This window comes from Sitophilus oryzae, unplaced genomic scaffold, assembly GCF_002938485.1.
Source record: "Sitophilus oryzae breed Bouriz unplaced genomic scaffold, Soryzae_2.0 scaffold_1060_pilon_pilon, whole genome shotgun sequence".
Taxonomy (NCBI): domain Eukaryota; kingdom Metazoa; phylum Arthropoda; class Insecta; order Coleoptera; family Curculionidae; genus Sitophilus; species Sitophilus oryzae.
Window position 1 is genome coordinate 472,090 of NW_022145683.1, and position 26,188 is coordinate 498,277.

Below are 26,188 nucleotides of genomic sequence, written 5' to 3' on the forward strand. Positions count from 1 at the left end.
CCAGAGTTAGTTCATTCCCTCTATGAGTACGTTCCACTAAGCACTCATAACGTTCACGCTCAAGATCACGATTTTTCCGGTTCCACTTGCTTGCGAGCGTTACAATCATAAACTCAAGTGGAATGGGTTATGGGGCGTTTTAAGCGTCAATCCTGTCAATGTATGTAAATAAATAGTAAATAATAGTCAAAATCACAGAAGAGAATTCAAAAAGCTGTCTAAAAAAAGAAATCAAAATGTCTTTGGCGACAGTTGGATTTTTGGTGCATCGGAATATGTCTGAAACTTCTTCATCTAGTTCAGACGAATTAATAGTGGAATGCATTTACAAAATCGCGACGTAAAAGCGAACACTTAGGCCACGTATTATTGGCTATGAGAATCTATGAAAATTTTTATCCTAAGTCGATAATCTTTTGTCTAAATTTTAAAAATTGCGCCAAAATTCCTCAACGTCCACTTCGATCCTAATATTCAGATGGGTCGTTGTGAGCTCGGTGTGAGCGAAAATAATGACGTCATTAGTGACGTTTACGCCGCGACCACAACGTCCGCGATCGTCATGTGGAACGATCGAAGGCATATTTTGAGCATTATGAGCGCTTAGTGGAACGCACTCTATATAGTATCCTTGATTCATTCTCCTTACCTCTATATCTCTGGCCAAGCCACTGATTAATAATTAATCTCTGTAGTCTGTAGCGTCTGTAGTCCTTGGATTTAAAATTTTCCCTCTGCGTAGGAAAGGTACAAAATCATATATTAATTACTTCAATAAATTGATATTCCGTGGATATTCCCCATTTTTTTTCTTTAAATCTAAATCTGTTAAATTCGATTAATTACATTTACAAAAGGCAGAAAGAGAATATATTTTTATTAGAATATATACAGTATAAAGTTTAAATGAGATTTTTAAATTGCGTAGATATATGAAATAATATAAAAATAGCATCACTTTATTGTACCTTATTCATAAAGGTTTAATATCTATATATAAAATATTTATAAACTCAAGTCAAAGAGATCACATGCACCTTCACTATCTAGTAGTCCAAATGAATATTCTTGCGATAAGGGAACGGGGCTAAGTCGAAGAAAAGGCTCATCACCTAAAATTAACAAATAACTACTATGACTTTTTTCTCTACCAATACCACAACCTGTTCGATCTTCAGTCCTGCTATTAAAATTATATTTAGGAATCTTCCTGAACAGAATTTCAGCAGTTATTAAATCAGGATCATCAAAGAATGCTTCTTTCTTTATATTTAAATCCTCTATATCAGATTGCATTTGCTGAAAATATATTATTACCAAAAAATACTACTTTTAAAAGTACTTACTTGTTGGGATCTCTTCCTGTTTAGTTTTTCACTATCACCAATATTTCTTGTTAAAACATGAGCAACAATGGGGTTTTTCGAAGATCTAATTCTTAAATTGAATGTATCCTGACCACTCTAAAAAAATAAGCAATTTAAAATATATTTTTTGTAATTATTAATATCTTTCTTACTTGATATTTCATATTTGTATGGTTTATAGGGGTATTTACAACAAACACTGTTTTATCATTATTGTGGCTTTTTAGAAAGTCATCGCTGGTAACATACAAATATTTGCTTGTATCTAAATCTTCTGTGATATTTTTTATGCTTTGTTGTATCCATAATTTCTGCAGGTCAAGTTCATGTTCGTATTCGTCAAGTCTTGCCAACTCTTCTTTCAGTTTCCTTATTTTTAAAAAATTATCTGAATTGCTACCATTACTCGCTGGTAAATTAGAACAGTATTCCCTAGCTGCTGTATATGGTCTTTATAAAAAATAATAATAATGTAGGGATATAGATATTAATAAAAGAAGGAATACATACTTCCATTGTATACTATTTTTACTTTTCTTCTCTATTAAGCCAATACCTTCTAAAACATTAGTTATATCATAAATACGGCGTTTTTGCCGAACCTCCAAAATATCAGCAGCCTAAAAACAAACATTCATGCTGTTTTTTTTGTAAAATTGGAAAAAAATTAACTACTTACAACTTTCAGATCTAAAATACCTCCTTTTGATTTTTGCAACAAAGAAACAAATTTTGTTGTCAATAAGCCCAGAGATTTCTCAAATCTACTTTGCTGTATGATGTCGGTCATTTTCTTTAAAATTAAAATATCTTTTAAAGAGTAGATTTTTCAAATTTCCATTGAAAACGCCAAACACGTATGTCTAAAAAATTGACATTGGAGTCGATAAAACAGAAATCTATTCTTCTTCTTTTCCCAATAAAGGTCTGTAGCTGCTCAAACCGGCTCAAACTTTATCAGTTTTTCATAAAATTAACTATTATTATTGTATGAATTATATATCATTATATTAAACCAAAACCACCTATAGCACTTATAATTAAATATAAACCTACAGTCACAGCCAACAGTTTAAGGCCGGGCTAAACTTTATTTTATTGTATTTTTGAATTTAGCGCCATATTTTCTGTTGGTAGCTCTGCCGGAACCGTCGACGTCTTCACTGTTTTGACTGTTCTGACAACGTCAAAATTTTGTTCATTTTCTTTTCCGTGAAATATGGCTTCAGGTTAGTTGGTCATTTGTTAAATCCGCTCTTTAACTATAAACTAGGTTGTTGTTTGTTAGTTATTTTTAACTTAAGGAGGCCGACGGTATCCTGGTCGTAGTGAATGCTTGCAATAGTTAGATATACGCGTACCAATTTTAGATATAGCGATCAGTAAAGTTGTCCTCGTGCTCGTAGCTAATCGACGCTTATCAAACACCTCTTTTTCTCTATTTTTAGGTAAAAAAGGGAAGAAAACTAAAGGGAAGACCCTTGCATTGACTGATTTCTTGCAAGAAACAACAGGAAGCTTACCGACACAACCAATTAGGAAATCTACTACAAGCTGGGCTGACGAAATTGATGATTATGGTAAAATGTTTTATACATGATAATTAAATCGATATGTGCCAGTATTTATACGTTAAATTTTGTTTTTCTTTACTTATAAACGTTCCACAAAGTTTAAAATTTGATTATACAACAGTATTTAGTTCAAGGGTAACTTCTATTTCTTAAAAAATTCAGTTCAATAAAATTTATTATAAGTGATGATATTATGGCAAAGAATTCGCTGAAATCAGGTATAGGTCTGTGGCAATCTCGCACCTGGGGCTCACATACAGTGTACTTGTTACACCAACAAAAGCAACGGGAAGGTCTGAGACAGACAATCACCTTCTAGCCGGAGGCTTGCTTAACAGCAAGGCGGGGGAACCAGAAACATGCCAGCTCTGCACTCAGCCCGGGATTGCTCTTTACACAGCATAGGTGATGTGTCTGAGTGGGTTGGAAACCCTCGTAGTCAGCAATTTAAGTTTAATCTGCGAGTTGATGGTTCAAATGCTGTCAAAACTCAATTCAGACTAGTCTGTCGTAGACCTACAATCTGTTTAAAGTGTTTTCAATGCCATTCTGAACAATCTGACTATTTTAAGTCGCGAAAAGTGGATTTTGGATGTTTTTTGTTTTTGATTTTGAACTGATTTTTGATTTTATTTTGTGCCAAAGATGGATTCGACGAGAAAATTATCAATGTGGTGTTGCCGACTGCGCCCAAGGCTTCCAGAGACTATGACGATATCGCCGACAAAGTGCCGAAAGATCCGCCGTTTATTGCGTACCTATCAAACTTGCCTTACGACATAGATGAAGAAGAGATATCATTGTTTTTTAAAAATATGAGGGTATGTAGCATGTGTTTTCAGCATTCTTCTGTGGGTATATTGTAGTTTTTTATATTTTAATTTACTTTAGATAGCTAATATGAGAATTCCAAAAAGTGATCGGCTTGGGGACACTCCCAAGCTTAAGGGTTATGGATATGTTGAGTTTGAAGATAGGGAGAGCCTGATGAGTGCACTAATTATTCCAGATACAGTAAGTGTGTTTTTACAATATATTTTTTTTGTTTTAACAAAGAAATTACCTCTGTGTTTAATAAAACAATTGTAGCCATTTCTATAATCATTTAAAAATCGAAATATTTGTTTTTTATCAGTAAAAAATGGGTAAATTCCCTAAAAAACAATTGTTATCATAATTTTATTAGTCAATTGTTTTCTTTATATAGATGTGAACATATTTATTTAGTTATTTTAAGTATATAGAGGTGACTCAATTCAAATATTTATCTGATATACATATATATCAGATAATACAGAATGATTGATTTTTTTTGGTTAAAAATATTAAATTCTGAAAATATAGATTTATTTTGTTCATAGATGATTTATTTTTTATTAATTTTAAAATCTGGTGTTTTGTTGTATTGAAACTTTTTGGATTTTTTGTAGAATTTAATTCACCTAATCATGATCATTTCCAGCTTATTCAACCATTTCCAATTATGGTGTAGCCTTCCTCACATATTGAATCACCTCACAGAATCCTACAATAAACATTATATTATTATTATTATATTATATTTAAATAATCTCCCTGTAATTGGGCCCATTGTTGTCTATTGTTGGCTATGCAGGTCCAAGTTATTCCTGCTAATTTCCTGAGGATCCTATCCTAGGTTTAGTCTTTTGGGTTTCAAAATTCCTCGTGGCTGCAATGCTGTAATTTTTGTGGTCCATCCTTACTGACAGGTGTCCTGCCCATTGCCACTTGAGTCATTTGAGGGATTTGATCCTGCACTACACAGAATCTGCTTTCGCCATTGTTCAATTTACTGAGGAGTTCATTGAGGAGACAATGTCCTGTTAAAAACGCTGTGACAATCTCAATATTATTCTTACTTAAATCAAGGAAATCTTTAATTTTTCTGTGTCTTTTTGAGAGTGAGAAATTTCTTCGAGTGTCTTAGACCATTGGAGGATTCCTATTCTAAGATATGGATGGGGTCTTCCAGGTTCTTCAGTTCCCCTTTAAGTTCGTTTTCACTTAGGAAGCAGAACGATTCTGGTTAGTGGAGTGTTCACTCCTTTTCTAGATAGATCATTTTCTTTTTCATTGCCTTCTATCCCTTGGTGGGCTGGCGCCCAGAGTTGGAGGACTTTATTTTCTTAGCTTAATTTGTTCAGCTTTTCTAGGCATTCTTTGAAAAAAACTTCAAATTGATGGTTACTGAGTTGATCGCTTTTAATGCTGCTTGACTATCGGATAAGATGGCCAGTTCTCTTGGTGGTTTGGTAACAATTTGGTGATTATTATTGTTTTTAACAGACGTTAAAGAATCGGCGGATAAGAATAGAGATAGCGGAAAACGCGGAAAATGACAGACGTAGAGGTGGGCGAATGGGGATCAGCGATCGTATGGGAAGTGCAGACACCGGCGGCGATTGGCGGTCAAGCAACAGACCTGAGCCCAGCGGCGACGACCGAAGGGGTGGTTTTACAAGAGACAATATGAGAAATGGTAGCAGGTAAGTGTCCTGCTTGTTATATTTTAACAACTTCCTATTTCTACCAATTAAAAAAAAACACTGTATTTTTACCATTCGTCGCCTAACTATAGTCTGTCCGAGGACAAAATCCTTGACAGTGACAGATATGTCTGTCATTTAAGTAGTTTATTATATTTTACAAAGAATAAGTTGGTACGATTGGAATGCTAGACGAGAAATTCATATATTTTAAATTTTAGTGACAAATGTTTACATCAACTTATTATGAAGAAAAAACTGAAAAAATCTAATCAAGTTATATTGTTTCAAAAAAAAATATTTTAGGGTTTGTGTTAATATGGAACAAACAAATAAACAAAAAATCTATAAAAAAAAGAACTATTTCTTACTTTGAAACTTCAAGAAATTTCTTGCATATGTTACAAAAAATTTTCTGTCAAAATGCATAATTTTCAGTTTTTCAACTTTAAAATAGCTGAAACCGGTTACATGAAAACACGTTTCTGTTTTTCATTCTAGAAATTTTTCGAAACATAGGCACTCAAAAAAGCTTTTTGCGGAAGTGTACCATTTTCATTTATTGATAAAATATTCTAAAATATAGCACAATTTGAAAAGAACTCGGCAATTAGACAACGTAAACAGACGCGTTTTAGCTTACAGCGTGTTTTGATTTCTTTGGTTAGGATTGTTGTGGTCTGGCTTGGTTGGCTTAGTTTTGTTTATTTTCGTTTTTTCTCGGTACAGTACATATAAATATAACTAAAATATACTCAGTGTTCCCTATTTAACCCCGTGTGCTGTTTTCGTGCCGTAAGAAAAAGACAACATAACTCAGCTCCATATTAATGCTGCATAAGTCTATTTCACCCGGATATCGATTGAACTGCGATTGCGCCAAACTCCGATTGATTGTGGTTATAGTTCTATTTGCATTACTTTTTATTTGTGCGCGTAAAAGAGTGATTTTGTTTAGTTTATTGTTTCCAACTATTTTTTGATATTTTTCCAACTCCATGATAATGTGTTATAAATAATAAAAATATAAATAAAATTGAAAGTTAGGTGAAATGTCAGTCAACCACTTCCCTTTAAAAACACTGCCCAACGAAAACTTCTTCAGGTAAGGCATGCGCAGTTAAATGAATATTAGGGTGAAATAGACTTATGCAGAAATCCATATTTCTCTTTCACTGTTTGGGCTTCACTTTTTGGAGATTAGGCTGCGTATATTTTAGTTATATGTATATGGTACAGTATTGTTGTCTAAATTACAGTATTTACTAGGTTAAGTTCATACCTACACAAAAAAGTGTTTAGAATGTAAAGCAGGAACGCGTTTTCATGTAACTGATTTCAGTTATTCTAAAGTCGGAAAAAACAGAATGATGCATTTCTGCAGAGAAATTTTTATGATTTCGTGTTAGGGGAGGCTTCTATATACTGGATGTTTTTTTATAAGTGATTTCAAGTAAAAAAAACTTCACCTTAAAAAATTTTCGTAGGGATTATGGTGGTTTTAAAGAACGCGAAGGCGGATTCTCAAGGGAAAGAGACAGCGTCATCACTAGAAACAGAGACCAACCGCAACAGGAGGAACGGTTCGGCGGCGGCAGCGGTGGCTCGTGGCGTGACGCCAGAGCGGACAGGGACGGCGACAGCCGGGGCTTCTCGAGGCCCAACTTCCGGGAGGACAGAGAGGAGAGGAGGGACGGAGACAACCGCGGTTTTTCCAGGTCGAACTTTAGAGAAGACAGAGAGGAGAAACGGGGGAGCGGCTTCAGGCGGTTCGACGACAGAGACCGGGACGACCGGAACGGTTATAATAGGAATAGGGGCGATAGAGGGGACAGGGGGGAGGACAGGAACCAGGAACAGAGTGATGGTAAGTGTTCTATAATACCGGGATCGGTATAAGTCAGGCAACGCTCTCGAAAAATCGGCATATGTCCGGCAACGCTCATTGCCACTTGAAGGATTTTAATCTGTGGATTACATCTATTACCTGGGTCTTTTGTTGTATCCACTCTATTCTTTTACGGTCTCTCGTTGTCTGAATGAAAATTCATATTAGACCTTTTTTAAAGACCGTTCAATTTGTTACAACTATGGAGTGTAGAGATGAGGAGAAATATCTCTTATGGGAATTTATTTGAAAAAGTGATCACAAAAATGGGAAGAATAAGGGTTCACCAAATAACCACAGTGGCGCTAATGACGCATAAATGCTAAAAAATTAGAAGTAGCCATAGATAAGAGAATAAAAATAACATAACCAAACATTACCCATAAAAGCTTTGTTTTTATTTTTTAGAATATAAAACGATTATTATTAGAGGCCCAGTCTATTGCTGCTCAATAAAAATCGATAATTTACTTCATGTGACATGAAAATAAAATTTGTATTTTTTTGAAACCCGCCTTCATGTCAAATATTTATCTCTTTTGAATCATTTTCTGTTCTAAAAATTTTCGGCGCATATTTTTAATTTTAGGTTTTTGCTACAGCAGCCAGCGCCATCTTAAGTCTTCCCTTTTTATGACCATTTTTAATGCACGAAGATATTTCTCCTTACCTCTACACTCCATAGTTAGAACGCAATTAAATCCCAAAAAATTGTTTTCCCGTGTTATTTAAATGGGAAATCACGATGAAACGCATCTGAATATTAATAAGGACTTCAAACTTTATCAGCATTTTTTTATTCATCCTGAACGATATTTTCTTCTAGTTTTTTTTCTCTCTACTAGTTATCTTTTTATCATTGAAATGCATAAAAGTACGCATTTCAAAGATTAAAAAAAAACCTTAACCTCAATTGTTCTTCCCATTCCAGCCTCCGACTCTGGCAGATCCGCGTCGACGGCGGTGCGGCCGAAGCTGCAGCTGGCCCCCCGCACCAAGCCGCTGGAGCAGCAGGCGGCCGGATCAGCCTCCATATTCGGCAGCGCCAAACCTGTGGACACGTCGGAAAGGGACAGGCAGATCGAGGAAAAGCTGTTGCGCGTGCAGGAGGAACGGCTGAGAGATAAAGGCTCGGAGGAGAGCGGGGAGAGGAGGCCGGTGAGTTGGGGTAGATTTTTGGGGGGGGGGGTATTTTGGGAGGCTCTTCAGCGATCGTTCAATGTCACGTCTTCATCATAATATGTCAAATATGCGTTTTAGCTATGGATGGTGGAGGTAAAGAAAATTATCTACGTGTTTTGAAAAGTGCCAAAAGTGGACATCCAAAGAGGGAACAATTAAGAGTCCATTTCACTAGTCAAAGCAAAATATGCGTTCGGCATTTAACGTTTTTTGTAAAACTGGCTAGGTATTTTTACACAAACGAAGAAGGAAATTAAAGATAAAGGATTATACTGTATCCGTATTGTAGCACATTTTTAGACAACTTCTTTATTTTTAAGATTTTAATGGTCAAACATCAACAAAATATTTCTTATGTTTGGTCTAAGTTTTCTCGAAAATATAGACATAATTTAAAATTTCGTTTTTGTTTCGAAGTTTTGTGATTACAGTGACATATAATTTATATAGTTTTGTAGCAAATTGCTCGTTATTTTATTGCAAATGCTGAAGCTCTGCAAACGTTAATCAAGCCTTAATCAAAGCACGTGTGTTTGGAATTTTGTGTGTGACTTAACATGACAGGATCGGGCTAAGCCTTGGACGGATTTCTGAAATATAATACATATTTCCTTCGGCCACACACCCTCTTTACCCGACCTCTGAGTAGTAGCCACCCGAACAGTACAGCATAATAGACTTAAGATGGTGCTGCTGTAGCTAAAGTTTCATTTGAAAAAAGCGTCAACATTTTTAGAACAGGAAATAATTAAAAAGAGATTGATAAATATTCGATTTCTGAAGGCGCGTCTTGTCGCTCTTTTGTAACTAACTTCACTTTGTTTATAACAGCTAAGTTCAGTTCGGTCCCTTATTGCTTATTAGCGCTACTGTGGTCATTTTGTGAACTCTTATTTTTCCCTTTTTGGTGGCCACTTTTTCAAACAAAGTCCCCTTCTTCTCTCTTTACCTCTACCCTCCATAGTTTTAGCAAATGCAAAAAGACTATATAGTCTGTCCAACGAGAAGATCCTTGACAGCGATAGATGTGTGTGTCATTTTAATTTCAAAGTAGTTTATTTTATTTTACAAAGAAATAAGTTGGTACAACTGGAACGCATAGCAGGAAATTAATATATTTAAAATTTGACTGACAAGTGATTAATTCAAAATATTGTGAAAAAAAAACTGTATAAAACTGAAAAAATGTAATGAAGTTATTTTATTTAATAAAAAACGGTATGTGTTAATACAAAACAAACAAGAACAAGTCACCACATACCAAAAAAATATAAAAAAGAACTATTTCTTACTTTCAAGCTTTAAGAAACTTCCCACATTTATGATTATATTTATCAATATAACTTATGTACAAATACAAATTTGTAATATTCCACAGGAATAAATAAAACAACATAAATAAAACAAACTATTTTATTAATAATAATACTTACCAAATTTTGTACCTTAAAGGTTGATAATTAACTTTAATCTTAATTTTTTTAAACCAGTACCTTTTGACATTATTTTTCTGCAGTACTAAAATCGATTATTTACCTATTGTGTGATGTCGATATTTTACAGCTACTCCAGTTTTTAGTATGTGTTTAGTATGGTCCTTTTAGCATATTCGAGATGCACTTATCTACGACGAGATGGTATACGAACTTTAACTTTATTGATGGTAACTTTATTGATGTATAAAACTTTCTGCCTGGGCAGCGAATATTAACCATAAACTGTGCTCTGGGTCTACAGTTAATTTTCACTGGATTTTTTCTACACTTGACTTCAAAAGACACAAAACACACGTAATAACACAAATCAAAATGCATCACCTTCCAAAACGCAGGGTATTTGACAAAAGTTGACACAAAATTATTACCTATAATTTGGCAAGACTTTGACAAGCGTCAAAAATCTAAAGTCTAATTCATACGCATCGGCGCCCGTTTGTCGTTCATCGTTCCGCCAAACCAATAAAATTGAAATAAGATCTGTCATTTTTTAAATAAACCAATAAAACTGGTTAAAAACAACAAGAGACGACGCATGACGGATTTATATTTAAACCCATCCATAGTTAACTTAAAAATTATTAGAAACTTTTTTTAGTAAAATAAATAGATTGGTATGGGACGTCATCTGCTTTTCTTCTGTCATTGTCTGTCGAAATCTTACCTGAGAAAAAAAACAGAGTATACCGCGCAGGGGGGCCGACTTTTATGAAACCTCATGGGTGCTCATCAAATATCAGTAAATGTACCAAATTTCCAGATTGTTACATTTGTCGTATTTATTACACCTTTTTTACATATGTAACATACATAACAATATTAGAAAAATATCATATCAATTTGTAATTTTTACAATTTTATTGAGTATAATTTGAGTTATGCAGAAATACTTTTTTTAGTACAGATACCCAGTTTGTGAAAATATTAATTCTACCCATTACAATCGTGTAAGGGCAGGCATTAAAACAACAGACAGATACTGTAACTGTATTTTTTAAAGAGATACAAAATAAACGAAACTAAAAGTTGCTCAGAAGAGCTGCTAGTGGAGGGATATCCGAGATTGGGAGGGGGACAGCTTAGGGTTTTTATATAAACAAATTTATCCGTCAAGTCTACAAATGCTCAAAGATCATACACAACAAGCTTTCGCATCACATAGCACAGTTCATATATGGCCAGCTAAATAGATTGATAGTGAGCTATCGTGGATATGAACACACATTCCTAATGTAGCTTACAATTCGCTTCCAATTTAGAATAAATATAATTAATATACATCTCTTGGAGAGTCTTAAATAAGTACAAATATTTTCAGGGCTAAAAGAAACACTTATTTTCTCTTTATCGTTTTTCAAATAACCCCAAAATAAGCCTAGTTATTTTACTTACTAAAAATAAAAAAAATATGTATTTTATGCCCATATTTTGAGAACCACTGTTTTTTTTTCTGGGTTTTCTTTTTTGTAAACATAATCTACTACCGATGATGTTGCCATAATATTAAGATATTATATTTTTTAATTAAAAATTAAAAAAATCCATTTTTTTTCGAAAAATACCAAATTTAAAAAAGAATCGTGAAAGAAACCTTATAGACGTGTTTCCGGGGTCGAAATATACCACCCCTAAAATATTTGTACTAATTTAGGAACATTTTTAGAGCCCCACAAAGGCACAGTTATTTATTTTTATTTTTATTATTAAACACAGGCAGACTGTGCAGGCCAGTCTGCGCAGTTTAACCTGTATTACAACCTGTCGCGCACACACGCAATTTTATAGTACAGTTTTATCTATAATGAACTGAGTTACGGAATCACTTCGGCACATTTTTCTCAGTAAAAATGGCCTCCCGAAATACACATCTGTCTCGGATTTTATTCGCTTATGCAGTAAATAAAAAAGCAGAAAAACAACGGTTACTTAAAGGAAATAAGTATTTCAATGTTAATTTGCGTGCTAATTTAACAGTTGAAACACAGGATTGATTTAACTACCTAAGAATGAACGAGGAAACTTCCTTAGAACTACTGAAATTGACGTCTGGAATTGGGAATTGGGCTGGATGAGATGCGAGTGTCTTAAAGTTGCTAAACTGGTTAGTTTTGATGCTTATATGCCCGTGGGTGCTCCGCACCCACTAATTTTGTCTCGTGGGTGCTTGAGCACCCACGCAGTCGGCGCCCCTGATACCGCGGGTACTGTTTATTTTCAAGTCCCAATATTGAAGAACAATATTGAAGAACGGATATAGAATTTCAATGCGTTTCCTACATAAATCTCACATACATCCTTGGGTTGTAAGGCGCGATTCTCACTATAAAGTACCGTCACCATGTGGGATCTTGGTTAGCTGTTCAATTATTCTCTAAATTGGCTGCAAAAATTTGCTGATAATTTCAGCGTTCTGAGGCGGTACCTCGTCTTGCTGGGAAAATATGTGTTTTCTAGTTCCATTAGGGGATACCTAACCAACTTTTAAAAATTCTGTAATTCGAAGGAGACTATAATAAAATATCAAGTGTGCTATATTTTTGGAAATGTAATTTTAAGTCTTTTTTAGTTTATTAAAAATATACAGGGTGTTCCAAATAAATACCAAATTTTCTGTTGATAATTCTTAAATTATTAATTTTAAAAAAATTATACCTAAACAGTTAAATTCTAAGTAAAAAGTGCTTTTGAAATGTTTTCATAAAAATACACAATTTTCCATAGCAAAAAAGTAACTCCGAAAGGTAACTCCGAAACTGTAAGAGATATCGATGTGCGGTTTTAACCATAATGTTTTTGATAAAAATTGAGCTCCAGACACCGGTTTTAGTTTTCGTCTATCTATAGTAAAGAGTGTTTCCCTTTAAAAGCGTCCAATTTGGCCCACCCTGTACACGTTTAAAGTTCATACAAAATCATGCTAGATACAAAGAATATAATTTTGCATTCTTGCATTATAAATAATAATTTATTAAAAGTTCCAAAGATAAAATACAGAACACATTGGGTTATTCGTTGGGTTTTCATTTTTTGAGTAAATTATAACAGAACTATGTAATTAAAAAAAACTTAAGTCTAAAATCGTATTTGTGATGAAGCTAAAAAAACTACACTATTCTGACACCTCTGCAGAAAATACTTTGGTGAATGTTTTATCTGATAAAACTTAAAAAATGTATTGTTTATTTGCAACTTGGGGGAACATTTTAATTTAATATTAAAAAATTTTTCAGTTCGATCGTAGCCGGCCTTTGATCCGAAGAAATGATGTAGACAAAGAAGCAGTTAAAGAACGCGACGTTACGCCAGAGGAAAAAAGCGGTAAGTAATATAGTAATATTTTTCTATCTATATTCTACAGGGTGTGCTAAAAAAGTACGCAAATTTCTGGGGTTCCCAAATGAATGGATTTGGATCCTATAAACTCTCTGGATCCGATCCTATACCATAATGCTGGAACCACCACACCAAACTATGCAAACCCGGCGGCACTCGCCGACTATCCGGCGACAAACTTGCGCGACTCGTCTCGGCGGATATAATTCCTTTTGTTCACGAGCAGTTTTCTGTCGTCAGTGTTCCTTGTCATGTACGAGAATCTTTCATTCCACTCTGGTTCTATTCTATTTCGGGTTCTTTCTTGACTCTATAGAAATTTCACCATATACAACTGGACTAAAAATGAGGACTGGTCACCGGTTGCTCGATATTCATTTGATCTCTACCGACATTTGGCCTCGAGTATTTCGAGTCGCGCGAGTTGTGCTGCCGGCTTTTGGTTGCCGCAACTTTTTAATGATTTCATCAACCTAACATTTTGGCACAAACGGTGGCCGAATTTGGCCACCGTCACATGCCGCCGGGTTTGCACAGTTTGCTGTAGCCCGGGCATTAATATCCCCGTAAATATGGAAAATGAATAATTAATATACAGGGTGTTCCAATATTCCGTGGACATAGAACTACTGTGTATTTTGGGAATCAAAATGAATTCATTGGACACAATTTACCTTTATACAAAAGTGCTTCGTTAGTCCGTTAGGGGGCACCAAACTTTAAAAAAAAATAAACACATTTTTTCAGATATTTTAAGAACCGTTATTCTGATTTGAATGAAATTTTTGAGGTTTACGTTTTGATAAGTGCTTTAACATCTGACTTTCACAAAAATCAAGAAAAAGTACGAGAAGTGTGAAGATTACCCCCATCCCTAGATAATTTTAGTGTAAATATTTTCCAACTCAATCGACGACCGATTTTTTTGTCGTAAAATGCTCCTAGTATTTATTACATTTTTTGTCTCCTGTAAAAAAACGTCACCGCTCATATTTTTTGAGGAAAAAAAATATTTTTCCTCAAAAACTGACTTCCAAAAAAATGTTTTTTGTCACATCAATCTATGGAGGCGCATAAAATCTATTAATTGTAAAAAATGTCTATACCTAAGTGGCGGATTCATCTATCCAAAAAATCCTTTAAGGGTATTTCGCCACTGCACTGCAAGAAAAATCTACAAAATAAAATAGTTATTTTTTGTAAACACTTCTGGCGTTAAACATAAACCGACGCTGTTTGTCAGAAGTTGTGTTTACAGTAATAAAAATTTGCCTAACAAAGAAAAAAATGCTTAACGTTTCGGAAAGTTTTCTCTTTCCGTCGTCGGAAGTAAGAAAAATATAAAGAATCAAGAAAAAAAACTATTTAAAATATTTAAATTGAACTATTCGAGAACACTTTACTTTTTAAAACAGATACATCTACAAGAAATCGTTGACGTTCTGTTAAAATATAAAAATAATGTCAATATAATGTCATTTTAACGTTAAGCATTTTTTTCTTTGTTAGACAAATTTTTATTACTGTAAACACAACTTCTGACAAGCAGCGTCCGTTTAGGTTTAACGCCAGAAGTTTTTACAAAAAATAACTATTTTATTTTGTAGATTTTTCTTGCAGTGCAGTGGCGAAATACCCATAAAGGATTTTTTGGATAGATAAAATCTATTATGCTCTAATAATACGGGTGTCCCAGAAATAAATGCAAGTATTTTAACTGGTAGTATAATTCAACCCCAGAAACACGCCTATGAGGTTTTTTTCACAAAAAAAAAATTTGAAAATTCGGAATTTTTTGAAAAATGTAATTTTATTTAGTTTTGGAAATTTTCAAAGTAAAATATCTCGGTTATTTTGGACCTATTTGAAAAACGATAAAGAGACAATTTGTTTCTTTTATCGAGATCGACCACCCATTAAAATACTTGCACTTATTTCTGGGACACCCTGTATAGTTGGCGAAAATATGGAATTTTATGTTAGTATCACAAAATATATTTGACAATAAGCTTTCTAAAATGCTTTAAAAAATTAATACATTTTAAATTAATTAACATTCGAATTTATTTTTGATTGATGCCCTCTTTTGTATAGGTAAATGATGTGCAATTAACTTATTTTGATTCAAAATATACATACTTGTTCTACGTCCACGGAATATTGGAACCCCCTGTATATTTTGTAGATCTGCTTTGGAAAAATAAATTCTCCAAAAAAAAATCTTAAAAATTATGCAATGTGCCCAGACAAAAAAATGTAGTAAATACTAGAGGGATCATTTTACGAAAGGAAAATCTTTGTCGGTGGAGTTGGTTTGGTTTGGTTGCGATATATATATATATATATATAAATATTTATACTAAAATTTATGCAGGGGTGGGGGTAGTTTTCACCCTTCCTGTCCTTTTTCTGCATTTTTGTATAAGTCAAATAATGTTAAATACAAGTTTGATATCCTCTAGCGGACAAACGAAGCACTTATGTAAATTGTGTCCAATGAACTTATTTTAATTCCAAAAATATGTAGTACTTAGTTCTATCTATAATATTCTTTGGTTCTATGTCCACGGAATATTGGGACACCCTGAATAATAATGTTTTATCCATATTAATAATATTTCTGGACTATAGAATATAATTTATTTCATAACAATTATACACAAAAGACAAACGATCAACTAATCGATGTCATAAATCGCTTTAAATAGATGATTTCTGATTACAGGCGATGACAATCGCAGTGGAGCGAACTCCAGAAGCGAACACAGATCTCCAGACGACAAACAGAAGGTCGAAAAGGTGGACAGACCAAAACGTGATGAAAAAAGGTTTATCAATCACCGACCCTATATTTTAACCAAGTTCTAATAACTGTTTCATTTACAGGGACCGACCGGAGAAAGAGATGCCCAAAATGCAAGAGCCCGAGCCCCCAAATTTCCAGGCGAGCAACAAGTTCGCCGTTCTACCCGACGACGAAGGTTTCTAGCGATTTCTATCCTGTATTATTGTATCGTTTGTACCATAATATATGTATATCAAAAACTTAAAAAAATTGATGAATCAGCTGAATCAGAGTTAATAAGAGTAAGCAAATAAAGAAATCGCTCTCCACACCCACTTTACATATTTATTAATTTAGAATATTATATTATTTGTTTAAATCAAATAAAAACTTTGTGTATACTTCTTTTTTGTTAAACTTTTAATATTTGTAATTGTTTAAAAGTACATATTTATTTCGGTAGATGGTTGTTTTAATTTTGGACCACTTGAGCATTTAACCTGCTTGATTCCATGTCTGTATCTTCGTAGAATCTTGGGTCGCTGATACGTAACGAAGATCTTTTGTAGTAATAATAATAGATGGTTCCTGCTAAAAATTAAATGAACAATTTTAGTATTTTCGTTCAAACTCTGTTCAGAATTCTTACTGAGCCTTTGAAGGATGAAGAAAACTGAAAATCCTGTGCTCCAACTATGGCGGAAATTGTTCCATCTCGAAATAAGCGACCATATATGGAGTATGGTTGTTAAAATAAAATAGAACATGCATATTATCAGCGTCGTTCTAAATCTTTCATATAGAATATAAACCAGGCCAGTCTAGAACAGAAATAATCATGTATTATATTTGAAAATATAAAAATCAATCGTTCATTTACCTGAAAAACGTATGTAGAAAAGAATGTAATTAACAGGAGGGTGAGTGAAGTTATTAAACATGCATCTTGAACTCTGAAAATACACCATAAAATATTTTTGTATAATATAAATAAATTATTTTATACAAACTTACATAAATAATATTAACATTAAAGCATTGCTTTGTCTACTCAATAACGCGAAAATATTGATATTCCAATCTACTACGAGCAATAATGTTTGTAGTGTTAGGATAAAGGTGTAACGACCAGCGGTTATCTTCATAATGAGTTTTAAAGGTATGAAATTTATGTAAAAAAGCAGAGATATCGAATTACATTGTTGCTATTATTAATATTTGCATTATTTTTTATATTTCGTGTATTGATCGATTTGAATTTGAACTCGTTTCAAATGTCAGCTGTCAGGTTCTGTCGAAAATTTTGATCTGTATTGAAATTGAAAATTGAAGCCAGAGATATAGAGGTAGGGAGGAGTACGAATGCGCGAGAAATTCTAATGGCAGCCGCCATTTTTATCTTTATCTAATAGGTGGGGGGGTGGAGGCAAGGGGGGGAGGTCAGAAAGCAAATCAGAAAGTAAAAGTTTCTTGACGGTCATTATTAATCCTAAAAATATCTTAGATTAAGAAAAATATGGCGTCATATTAATTTTAGTTAATAACTAAATTTATTTATTAGTCTAGTACCAGTGGCACATATACAGGAGTGATAATGGGGGTATTTCCAGATTCCAGATACCTATATATTTCCCATCCCAGAAAGAAATTTATTAAGATAAAATTGTCACAAAATAAATTAATAATACCAATCAAAATAGAAAATTCAGATCAAATGAAAGTTTATTATTTCCACAGTCACAGTAACTCTCGGTGAAAATTTTTGTAAATCTAGTACTTTATTTAAATATTGGCTGTATTCAGCAGACGGAATCTGATTGGTAATCAGTCATTTACGGTTAGTAATCGTTGTCTAGTGATTTGTAAAATTTCTAAATGCCTTTTTTGTAATTCTACATATATGTATATCTAACGGGAGAGAGCGCTAGTTTTTATTTAATTTTTGACATGATTTTTGACTTTTTTATATTACTTCGATCATTTATTTTTATAATTTTCATTTATACCGATTGTGTACTTAATAAACCAATATTTTTTTTACTTTAATTTTTACACTAATAATTTTGTTTACAAATTTAAAAATAACTACGAAATAAATAATAACAAATACATTAACAGTATTCTTTTCTATAAATAATCTTGCATGCCATCTGATGCCATTCAGAGATTGTCTGATTGTCATATATTGGGCACGTTCAGGGACGGTCAGCGGCTGAGTAAGCGGTTTCCCTAAAATCAGCCGCTGAGCAAAATACTCAGCGGTCAGCGGTCGGTCAGCCGCTATGTTCCCTGAACGTGCACATTGTTAACGTTAACACAGCATAGCACATAGGTAGGTATATGCAGCCATGCCATAGCCACTACCCTTAGCCACTACCATAGCACTATTTTGACTATTAGGACAGTTGTGGTGCAGTTGTGGTTCTCCCCTTGTACCCTTATCTCTAGATACGCCACTGGCTAGTAGTATATAATTACCTGTGATTTGTGATTATTACACATAAAATGTTAAAAACAGTTTTGAAACAGTTCGTAAACATATTTCAAGGGTAAGGAGAAAAAATCGACGATGTCCATAAAATGGTTGTGAATGGAATTTTTAAGTAATCAACTTAATTTGTTGAGAATACGTAGAGAATACTATTACATTACTATATAATTGCATATTATAACAAACGATGTCATGTATATACATAATTGTTAATCTAAGTATACATATAACGCATCCAGTAGTAAATTTTTGTATCTTTAACGTGGTATTTTGAAATATTAAATCATCGTTTTCTCCGTAAGTCGGTTTTGTGACATCGTCGGTTTTTTTTCCATACTAGACAGTTAAAGCAAGGCACAATACGTATACGTATCTCTCGACACGTAACGCACAAACTTACGTTACGTCTGCCGTTGCGTTGTCGTGTAAACAAGAGTTAAAGCAAGTATTTTGACGTACGTAACGCAAATGGTACATTTGTAATTCTAAATTATTTTGTGAAACAATTTATTTAATTTTAAAATTGAAAATGGATATCTATTATTCCATTGATTCCACATTAAATTTATAAAAGTAATATCGAAAAATGAAGAAAATTATAAATGGAAATTATTTAATTATTTTATTACAGAAAGTAGTCCTTACAACTTCAAATGCTCTTAGTAATAAAAAATATTGGAAAACAGACACAGTTCTATGATTATTTATTAGATTCCATCTTTTAGAATCCTCATATGGATTTTGGCTATAAGAACTAGCATTTAATTAAATAGATTCCAAAATGACTTTATTATGACGCTTAATATTTTCATACTAATTTATTGTAATAAAATAGGCCCAGTTCTGTGACACTGGCCCCAAAATTTATGAAATAACTTAATTACCAGCCAGTTGTGGAAACGAGTTGTTTGTGAATTTGTACGTTCCGCATCATTCGGGTGAAAATCGAAACTCCTTCGGCTCGATACGTTTGCGTTTTGTACGTACGTAAAGGCACGTAAAGATACGTATCACGTATCCGTAAACGCAAGTGAATTTCTCACTGCGCAAGCGTACATGTCAAACGATACGTTTACGTCTACGTCTTTGGCCGTGCTTTAACTGTCTACTATTTGGTCTATTTGTTTATTATTGGAAAAACAGCAAATATGCATTTTATTATTATTATTTATGATCCGCACATTCCTACTATAGTATGTGTATCTGTGGTGTATGGGCTTTTACTCTATGGTCTGGGCACTGGGCTTGCTATGGGCTTGCACTGGGCTTGGCACTGGGTTGGGCACTGGGCATCTTTTGACAATCGCATATGACAATATGACAATCGCCGTCTTGTTTTGGCTTCAGAGATATGGAAGTGGTTTGGTTTGGTTTGAATCTTGATCCCTTCTATTTCTCTGTTTGGCTTATACTTGATAGGTTATGTATTGGTTTTCTCGTGTTTTCGGTGTTTTCATGTGCCAAGCGAGCTTATCTCATTTTTATCTCAATGATTTCAGATTTCAGTTTCTATTTTTATGACTCGTGTATATTATTAACCGGTGCGAGGTGTGACATTATTATTCGCAAGTGTTGTGCACAGGTGCTCCAAGGTTTTTCCGACTATTTAGGGATATAACTTTGAAAAAAAATCTTGATAAAGGACGGAAAGGAACATAAATACCTCATCAGCCATAAGAAAATAAAGCGATAATAATCATTTGAGTTATATAAATTCCCAAAGATTCTTCAGTTTTTATTTAGTTCATTTTCATTTTTCAACCAACGCAAAGATCCTATACAGATCCGATATATCTTTCGGACTTTATATTTATTTGCGGGGGAGTTGACAGAGGATTCTATGCATTTCTTTCGTTATTTCATTTTATTATTTGTAATAATAAATTCGATATTGTCCAAACCAACTCTTTTTAAAGATGCACTGGATTATTGTATTTATACACCTGTTGGAAATACAACAAAAAATGAAAGTGTACAACTCTTCAGGTGAGTACATATCTGTATATTTTTTGCTGGTAATTTCTTAATTGGTCTTTTTATTAGTTACAGGTAATAAATAAAATCAAAATAAATTAGTTGTTCACTATTTAAATTGTTTTCTTGCAAATTTTTCAATAGAGAGTTTCTTTGATAGCTGCAATGATTGAATGAATTGGATAGCTAATTATATTATTATTAATTAATAATTTTTAGTAATGACTGGTTAGTAGAAGAAAAAGATTTTAAAATAAGTTTTAAGTTTTGTGGTGATAATAATGGTTGTCCTAAAGGATCCATAGCTTGTGTACATCAGTCAAATGAAATTACTGTTCAAAAATTAGGCAATATGTTTGTGATGGGTAAATAATTCACATATTATGTAATTCAATTATAAAAACCTAGTTGTTTTGTATTAGAAAATGGGACGGTATACTCGAAGAATGGAGATTTTTGTAAAAAATCTAAGAACTATTCGTTGGTGGTTCATTTTACTTGCAACATAACAAAGGTAAGCTTGAATTTGTCCATAGACAATTAGTGTCCCATTTTCGTGTGTTTTACAGGGTCTCTCGTTTATGAGTAGAAATACAAAAATGTATTTTTACATCACTGTGCTCCTTTTTTATGAAACTAATGATGCTACAACAGATTTTTCCTAGTCTTCTTAGTTCCTGAAATACAGGAAGATTTTTAAAATCTCGCATTTCTCGACCCCCTTTTTATCCTGGTTATTTTATAATTTATCAAAAAATTTGAAAACTGGGACCCGTAGAGTTTTTCACGTAGAATTCAGTGGCGTAACTAGTTTTTCGCTGGGTGCTGTCATTTTCGAAATATGCTTCAAACTTATGTTGTTGTTTTTTAAATGGGGCACCCTGCCCAAATCTGTGTGCAGTATCTTTAGTTTCTTAAAAAGGAGCACACTGATATGAAACCCGCATCTTTGTATCTACTCCTAAATGAGAAACAGTGTAAAACACACGAAAATAGGACACCCTGTGTACATTTACAATTTCCTCAAATTATTGGATATTATTATACAGGGTAAGTCTTAAATATTTACAAAAATTACAGAAATACAGAAATATTTTCAGGGCTGGTAGATCTCTATAAAAGAAACACATAATCTTTTTACTTTTTTGAAATAACTTCAAAATAACTGAATTATTTTAATTTGAAAATTAAAAAAAATTGCTTAAATTTTGAGAGAGTTTTCGTTCTTCTAAATTAAATCTACAACTTATGTTGCCATATCATCAAGATATTACGTTTTTAAGTAAAAATTAAAACAATTTCCAATTTTTTTTTCGAAAAAATTCAAAATATTTATTTTTTTTTTCGCGAAAAAACTTCATAGACGTGTTTCTGGGGTCGAAATATATCGCCCCTAAAAATATTTGCACTTATTTAAGACTCACCCCTCACCCTGTATATTGAATTACATAGGACGAGCCTGTCTTTACGAGTGTCAGTTCTGACGGATGCGAGTACCATGTTCAAATGACTGATCCGAAGTGTAAGTCCCTGTGTTCAACTGTCATCCATGGCAAACTAGTCAGCTTGAACGCTCTGGCGGGAATTTACACAGTTAAATCCAAAAAAAGGAACTTCAGCATTACTTTGTGCGATACGGATCCGGTATGCAACCTGACAGACATAAACGCTTGTGAATTGGAGGGCCTTGCAAAGATACCTATTTCATCCGCTTCGGGACTGAGGTTATTCTACGATGGTGACAATAATGAGTTTGTTTTTAAGAGCAACACTAAGAAAATGAACGATATGAACAGCTCTAAAAGTAATAGAAAGAACTGTCAGAGAAATAAGTAAAGCTAAGGAATTAAAGAGGGAATTATATACAGAGATATAGGGGTAGGGAGAATGAACTTCGACGAGAGCATCCAAAAGTTTTCTTATGCCATGGTCGACGCCGAAAGTATCAAAAACTTTGGATCGCGACCATTTCAAGAATAGCGCCAAATAGTGTTTACATTGTCCTTATGGACGCTCTCCAACTTTCCAATCTAAACTTGTTTCATTTATCTATGTCTTAAGTCAGTTTTCGAAAAATGACTTAAGCCATTAAAATTATTTAAATAAAAAAAGACCTAAGTTTTCTGTGAGCTTGCAGCTCTGGAAGTAATAATAACAGCTGATAACTTCTAATTTTTTGGATGTCGTCTGTCGATATATTTCCAGTCTTGTTCTTGTTGCACATACTCTTTAAACCGACGATTTGATGTCTTTATATTTACTTATTTCTCCGAGGCTAATCCAGCCATACCTATTTTTTTTTAAATGTTGGTCCTATTTTAGTTGATAAACGATTTGAGTTAACTTTAAAATGCGATTGGGAAAAAGACGTAGTACTATCAACTGATATAAAATATACAGAGAAGCAAACTCAGGGACAAAAGTATGACTTTGAATTGGAGTCATCATTTGGGTGCATCAAGAAATCTGTTCCATGTGTGGTAAGTGTTTTTTTAACAGATTATGCGGTTTTAAATTAGTTAAAGATTATAATGTTTGATATATTTATTAGTATTTTAAGCTAGATTTAATTCTCTTTTAGCTACTTGATTCAAATTTAATTTATAACATTTCTGGTCTCTATACCGAACATAACACATGGTCCACAAAAAATCACAATGGAAGCCTGTATTTCCTGCAAATATGTGGCCCTATCGAACTTTCAAGGACCAACAGGTCATGTAGAAGTAAGTAATTATAGTTAAATGAAGGTTGATTTTGAACATTTTACTTTTAAGTGTTCTCTAATTAGATCGCAAGGCAGTGGCGGCTCGTGAGTATATAGGTACAGTCTGACAAACGGATCTGAAACAACGGGGCAACGGCAAGGGGATCGCAATTTTCTAAAATCATGACCGATTTCATTCATAAAATATCCACGAGCGTGCGGGGTTTCATAAAAATATATCAGGAATTTTTATAGTATTTTCCAGTAAAAGTTTATAATATTATTTTATTTTAAATGTACCTACATTTTGTTTAGTCATTTGCCAAATATAGTAATATTTGTTAAAACGCGTGTACTAATTACAATAAACACAAATCAAGTTAAAGATATAAAACACAATACAATAACGCCGCCACTGGATTTTTCAATAGTAGTGACTGTTTCTACTATTCCTAGAGAGGGGCATAAAGTTGGGGGTAATGGCGACAAGACGTGTGAGAATCTCGACCAATCAGACTGGTTGAATCCGGGATGCCATGATGAATTTTGTCAGCGTTGCCAGCTTACCCTAAGCGGACCTTATCTTAAGGAAATACTTTACCTTTTATAATGGGCAGAATGAACGAAATCAGTTAATTAGATAAATATACATTATTACAATAAGAACTACGTCAACATATTAGCATATATATAATTATGTATGCTGAAATGAACTAAAATATTGTTACGGATTCCGTGGGTCCACTATTTAAACTCACGATAAAATACTTAACGAATTTATTTGTTTCACTCTGTACACACAACTTATACTATTTACAACACTTATGCAACTACTATTACTCTAACGGTATTTCGCGGTATTTTCAAACTTCAGACTTCAGACTATCTTCAGACTTGTCCAACTGTCAAAGCGCGGGCCTTATATACCCCCTGGCGGTTGTTTCTAGATTTTTCTAAAGAATTCTATAATTTTCTTTACTTTCTGGCGAATGCGCCAGGTTCCTCAATGCACGATTTTTTTTTGCAGTATGCAGTTATGCAACCAGTAATACACCTTGACATTGCCCCCTTCTCAAATTTGATCGTCCCGATCAAGGTTTCCTGTCTGGTATCTCTTCAATCGATCCAGATGAACTACTTTCATCTTACTTCTAGGGCTGCGTTGAATCCGATACACAACATCATTTATCCTCTTGATGACTGTATAAGGACCTTCCCAGCTGGAGTTAACTTTGGGGACCTCCCTTTCTTGCGCTGTGGGTTATATAACCATACCATATCGTCCTGTTGAAATCCCGTAGAATTGGCTCTGAGGTCGTAACGAGCTTTCATCCGGTCACTGGCTAGCGTAATCTTACTTCTTACGGCCTTATGAATTTCCATTAACCTTTCCTTCAGTTCATCCGCGTAGTCCTCTACATTTGTGGTGCCGTCGTCTGGTGATCCGAACACCAAGTCACAAGGCAACCGTAATTCTCGACCAAATAAAATCTTCGATGGTGAAAGTCCGGTGGTGTTGTGAACTGCACTTCTATACGCCATTAGGAACAGCGGTATGTGTTGATCCCAATCTCTTTGATGTTCGGCCACCATTTTCGAGAGGTGTTCTTCAATGGTCTTATTGAATCTTTCGACCATCCCATCAGACTGCGGATGTAAAGCTGTTGTCCTAGTCTTGTGAATACCAAGCAGATCACACATCTTCTGGAACAGTCTTGACTCGAAGTTCCTTCCTTGGTCAGTGTGAAGCTCTAAGGGAATTCCAAATCTACTGAAGACATTATTGACTAATACTTCAGCTACAGTCGATGCTTCTTGGTTTGGAATGGCAAAAACTTCTGGCCATTTACTGAAATAATCCATCGCCACTAAAACGTACTTGTTGCCCTTGTGCGTTTCAGGGAATGGGCCTGCAATGTCAACAGCGATTCTTTCGAATGGCAGTCCAACGTTATATTGTTTCATTTTTCCCCTAGATCGAGTGCTTGGTCCTTGGCTGGCTGCACAAATTTTACATTGTCGACACCATTTCTTGACATCTTCGCAATAATCCACCCAGTAAAAGCGATCTCTCAGCTTGCTCAAGGTCTTGTTTACCCCAAGATGGGCTCCAGTTTTACCACCGTGAATTTCTTCCAATACCTGGGTAACTTTCTTCCTTGGTACCAGTAACTGAGTTGTTACTGTGCTGCCAACAATCCATTCTCAATAACCAGTGAATTCCACTGAGCCCAGAGAGCTTTGAAAACAAGCCCTCTGTCCGCAATATCCTGCCACGGTGTGTAGCTATCTTTCTTAGTGACGTCATTGAGCTTCCTATAGTCCACGCAGAATCGTGTACTACCATCTTTCTTCGTCACCAAAACAACAGGAGATGACCATGGACTTGATGATTCTTCGATTACTCCATCTTCTAACATCTTATCTACCATTGTCTCCATTTCTTGTTGTTTGGAAAGGGGCACCCTTCTAGGACGTTGTCGAATCGGCTGAGCATGACCAGTATTAATCCGGTACTTCACAAAATCCGTTCTTCCACTGTTGTTCTTCTCAAAAATACTGCCATGCTTTAGCAGGAACTGCTTAGCCTTCTGTTTTTCATCAGATGTTAGGTGATCCCATGGCTGCTCTAGATGTTTTAGTGTTTCTTTGGATGCCATTTGTGTAACAGCTGATGACACTTCATCACATCGGGTGACACTTCTTACAGGTTCGCAGATGGCTATCTTGTCACCTTTTTGGATCTTGACACAATTCGGGAAAACATTCCAGTTCTGATCGGTATATTCTTGTTCGGTGTTCACCAATGATTTTCCTACTAAGTACTCTATTTTGTTTGTTGTCGCTACTTTGTACCAGTCAACACAGCACCCAGCGATTTTCT

The 26,188-nt window shown here is 34.2% G+C and overlaps 4 protein-coding genes across 6 annotated transcripts in view; 2 read left to right on the forward strand and 2 right to left on the reverse strand.

Moving 5' to 3' along the window:
* Nucleotides 1–943: 943 nt before the first annotated feature.
* Nucleotides 944–2,250, reverse strand: LOC115877179 (transcription factor E2F5-like). Its single transcript, XM_030893342.1, has 6 exons — nucleotides 2,047–2,250; nucleotides 1,878–1,987; nucleotides 1,520–1,817; nucleotides 1,347–1,463; nucleotides 1,164–1,299; nucleotides 944–1,112 (listed from the first exon to the last, which is right to left on the reverse strand). The coding sequence occupies exons 1-6, from the start codon at nucleotides 2,155–2,157 to the stop codon at nucleotides 1,006–1,008; spliced, it is 879 nt and encodes a 292-aa protein (XP_030749202.1). The 5' UTR covers nucleotides 2,158–2,250; the 3' UTR covers nucleotides 944–1,005.
* A 267-nt stretch (nucleotides 2,251–2,517) lies between these two features.
* LOC115877464 (eukaryotic translation initiation factor 4B) lies at nucleotides 2,518–16,594 on the forward strand. The gene is made up of 10 exons (XM_030893622.1): nucleotides 2,518–2,596; nucleotides 2,816–2,947; nucleotides 3,587–3,762; nucleotides 3,833–3,955; nucleotides 5,249–5,448; nucleotides 6,936–7,315; nucleotides 8,268–8,494; nucleotides 13,245–13,332; nucleotides 16,073–16,175; nucleotides 16,234–16,594. Exons 1-10 carry the CDS (start codon nucleotides 2,587–2,589, stop codon nucleotides 16,334–16,336), a joined length of 1,542 nt encoding a protein of 513 aa, XP_030749482.1. The 5' UTR covers nucleotides 2,518–2,586; the 3' UTR covers nucleotides 16,337–16,594.
* On the reverse strand, nucleotides 16,538–17,442 carry LOC115877475 (transmembrane protein 138). Of its 2 annotated transcripts, none has more exons than XM_030893642.1 (4): nucleotides 17,147–17,442; nucleotides 17,013–17,085; nucleotides 16,782–16,953; nucleotides 16,538–16,720 (listed from the first exon to the last, which is right to left on the reverse strand). In XM_030893642.1, exons 1-4 carry the CDS (start codon nucleotides 17,275–17,277, stop codon nucleotides 16,605–16,607), a joined length of 492 nt encoding a protein of 163 aa, XP_030749502.1. In that variant the 5' UTR covers nucleotides 17,278–17,442; the 3' UTR covers nucleotides 16,538–16,604. The 2 variants fall into 2 exon arrangements, with proteins under 2 accessions (XP_030749502.1, XP_030749492.1); XM_030893632.1 differs by having other exon boundaries at nucleotides 16,538–16,723; nucleotides 17,147–17,439.
* Nucleotides 17,443–19,934: 2,492 nt separating this feature from the next.
* The window catches only part of LOC115877482 (cation-independent mannose-6-phosphate receptor-like), a 42,842-nt gene continuing 36,588 nt past the window's right edge, over nucleotides 19,935–26,188 (forward strand). Inside the window, exons 1-7 of one of the 2 annotated variants that reach the window (XM_030893667.1) lie at nucleotides 19,935–20,042; nucleotides 20,123–20,609; nucleotides 20,817–20,962; nucleotides 21,020–21,111; nucleotides 22,050–22,401; nucleotides 22,920–23,077; nucleotides 23,179–23,323. In XM_030893667.1, coding sequence (XP_030749527.1) covers nucleotides 20,464–20,609; nucleotides 20,817–20,962; nucleotides 21,020–21,111; nucleotides 22,050–22,401; nucleotides 22,920–23,077; nucleotides 23,179–23,323 — 1,039 coding nt within the window. In that variant the 5' untranslated portion in view covers nucleotides 19,935–20,042; nucleotides 20,123–20,463. Of the gene's footprint in view, nucleotides 20,610–20,816; nucleotides 20,963–21,019; nucleotides 21,112–22,049; nucleotides 22,402–22,919; nucleotides 23,078–23,178; nucleotides 23,324–26,188 lie in introns of both variants that reach the window. The other variant, XM_030893658.1, reaches the window with a different exon arrangement.

Bases quoted from the DNA above. Each gene is read 5' to 3' on its own strand.
- LOC115877179 (XM_030893342.1), bottom strand. From the start codon at position 2,157: ATGACCGACATCATACAGCAAAGTAGATTTGAGAAATCTCTGGGCTTA. The intron at 1,988-2,046 runs GTAAGTAGTTAA...GTTTGTTTTTAG, and splicing joins GTATTTTAGATCTGAAAGTT to GCTGCTGATATTTTGGAGGT. The intron at 1,113-1,163 runs GTTGTGGTATTG...TGTTAATTTTAG, and splicing joins CAGGACTGAAGATCGAACAG to GTGATGAGCCTTTTCTTCGA.
- LOC115877464 (XM_030893622.1), top strand. The intron at 7,316-8,267 runs GTAAGTGTTCTA...TTCCCATTCCAG, and splicing joins GAACCAGGAACAGAGTGATG to CCTCCGACTCTGGCAGATCC. The intron at 16,176-16,233 runs GTTTATCAATCA...TTTCATTTACAG, and splicing joins CCAAAACGTGATGAAAAAAG to GGACCGACCGGAGAAAGAGA.
- LOC115877475 (XM_030893632.1), bottom strand. From the start codon at position 17,277: ATGAAGATAACCGCTGGTCGTTACACCTTTATCCTAACACTACAAACA. The intron at 17,086-17,146 runs GTAAGTTTGTAT...GTGTATTTTCAG, and splicing joins TTAATGTTAATATTATTTAT to AGTTCAAGATGCATGTTTAA. The intron at 16,724-16,781 runs GTAAGAATTCTG...TTTAATTTTTAG, and splicing joins CTTCATCCTTCAAAGGCTCA to CAGGAACCATCTATTATTAT.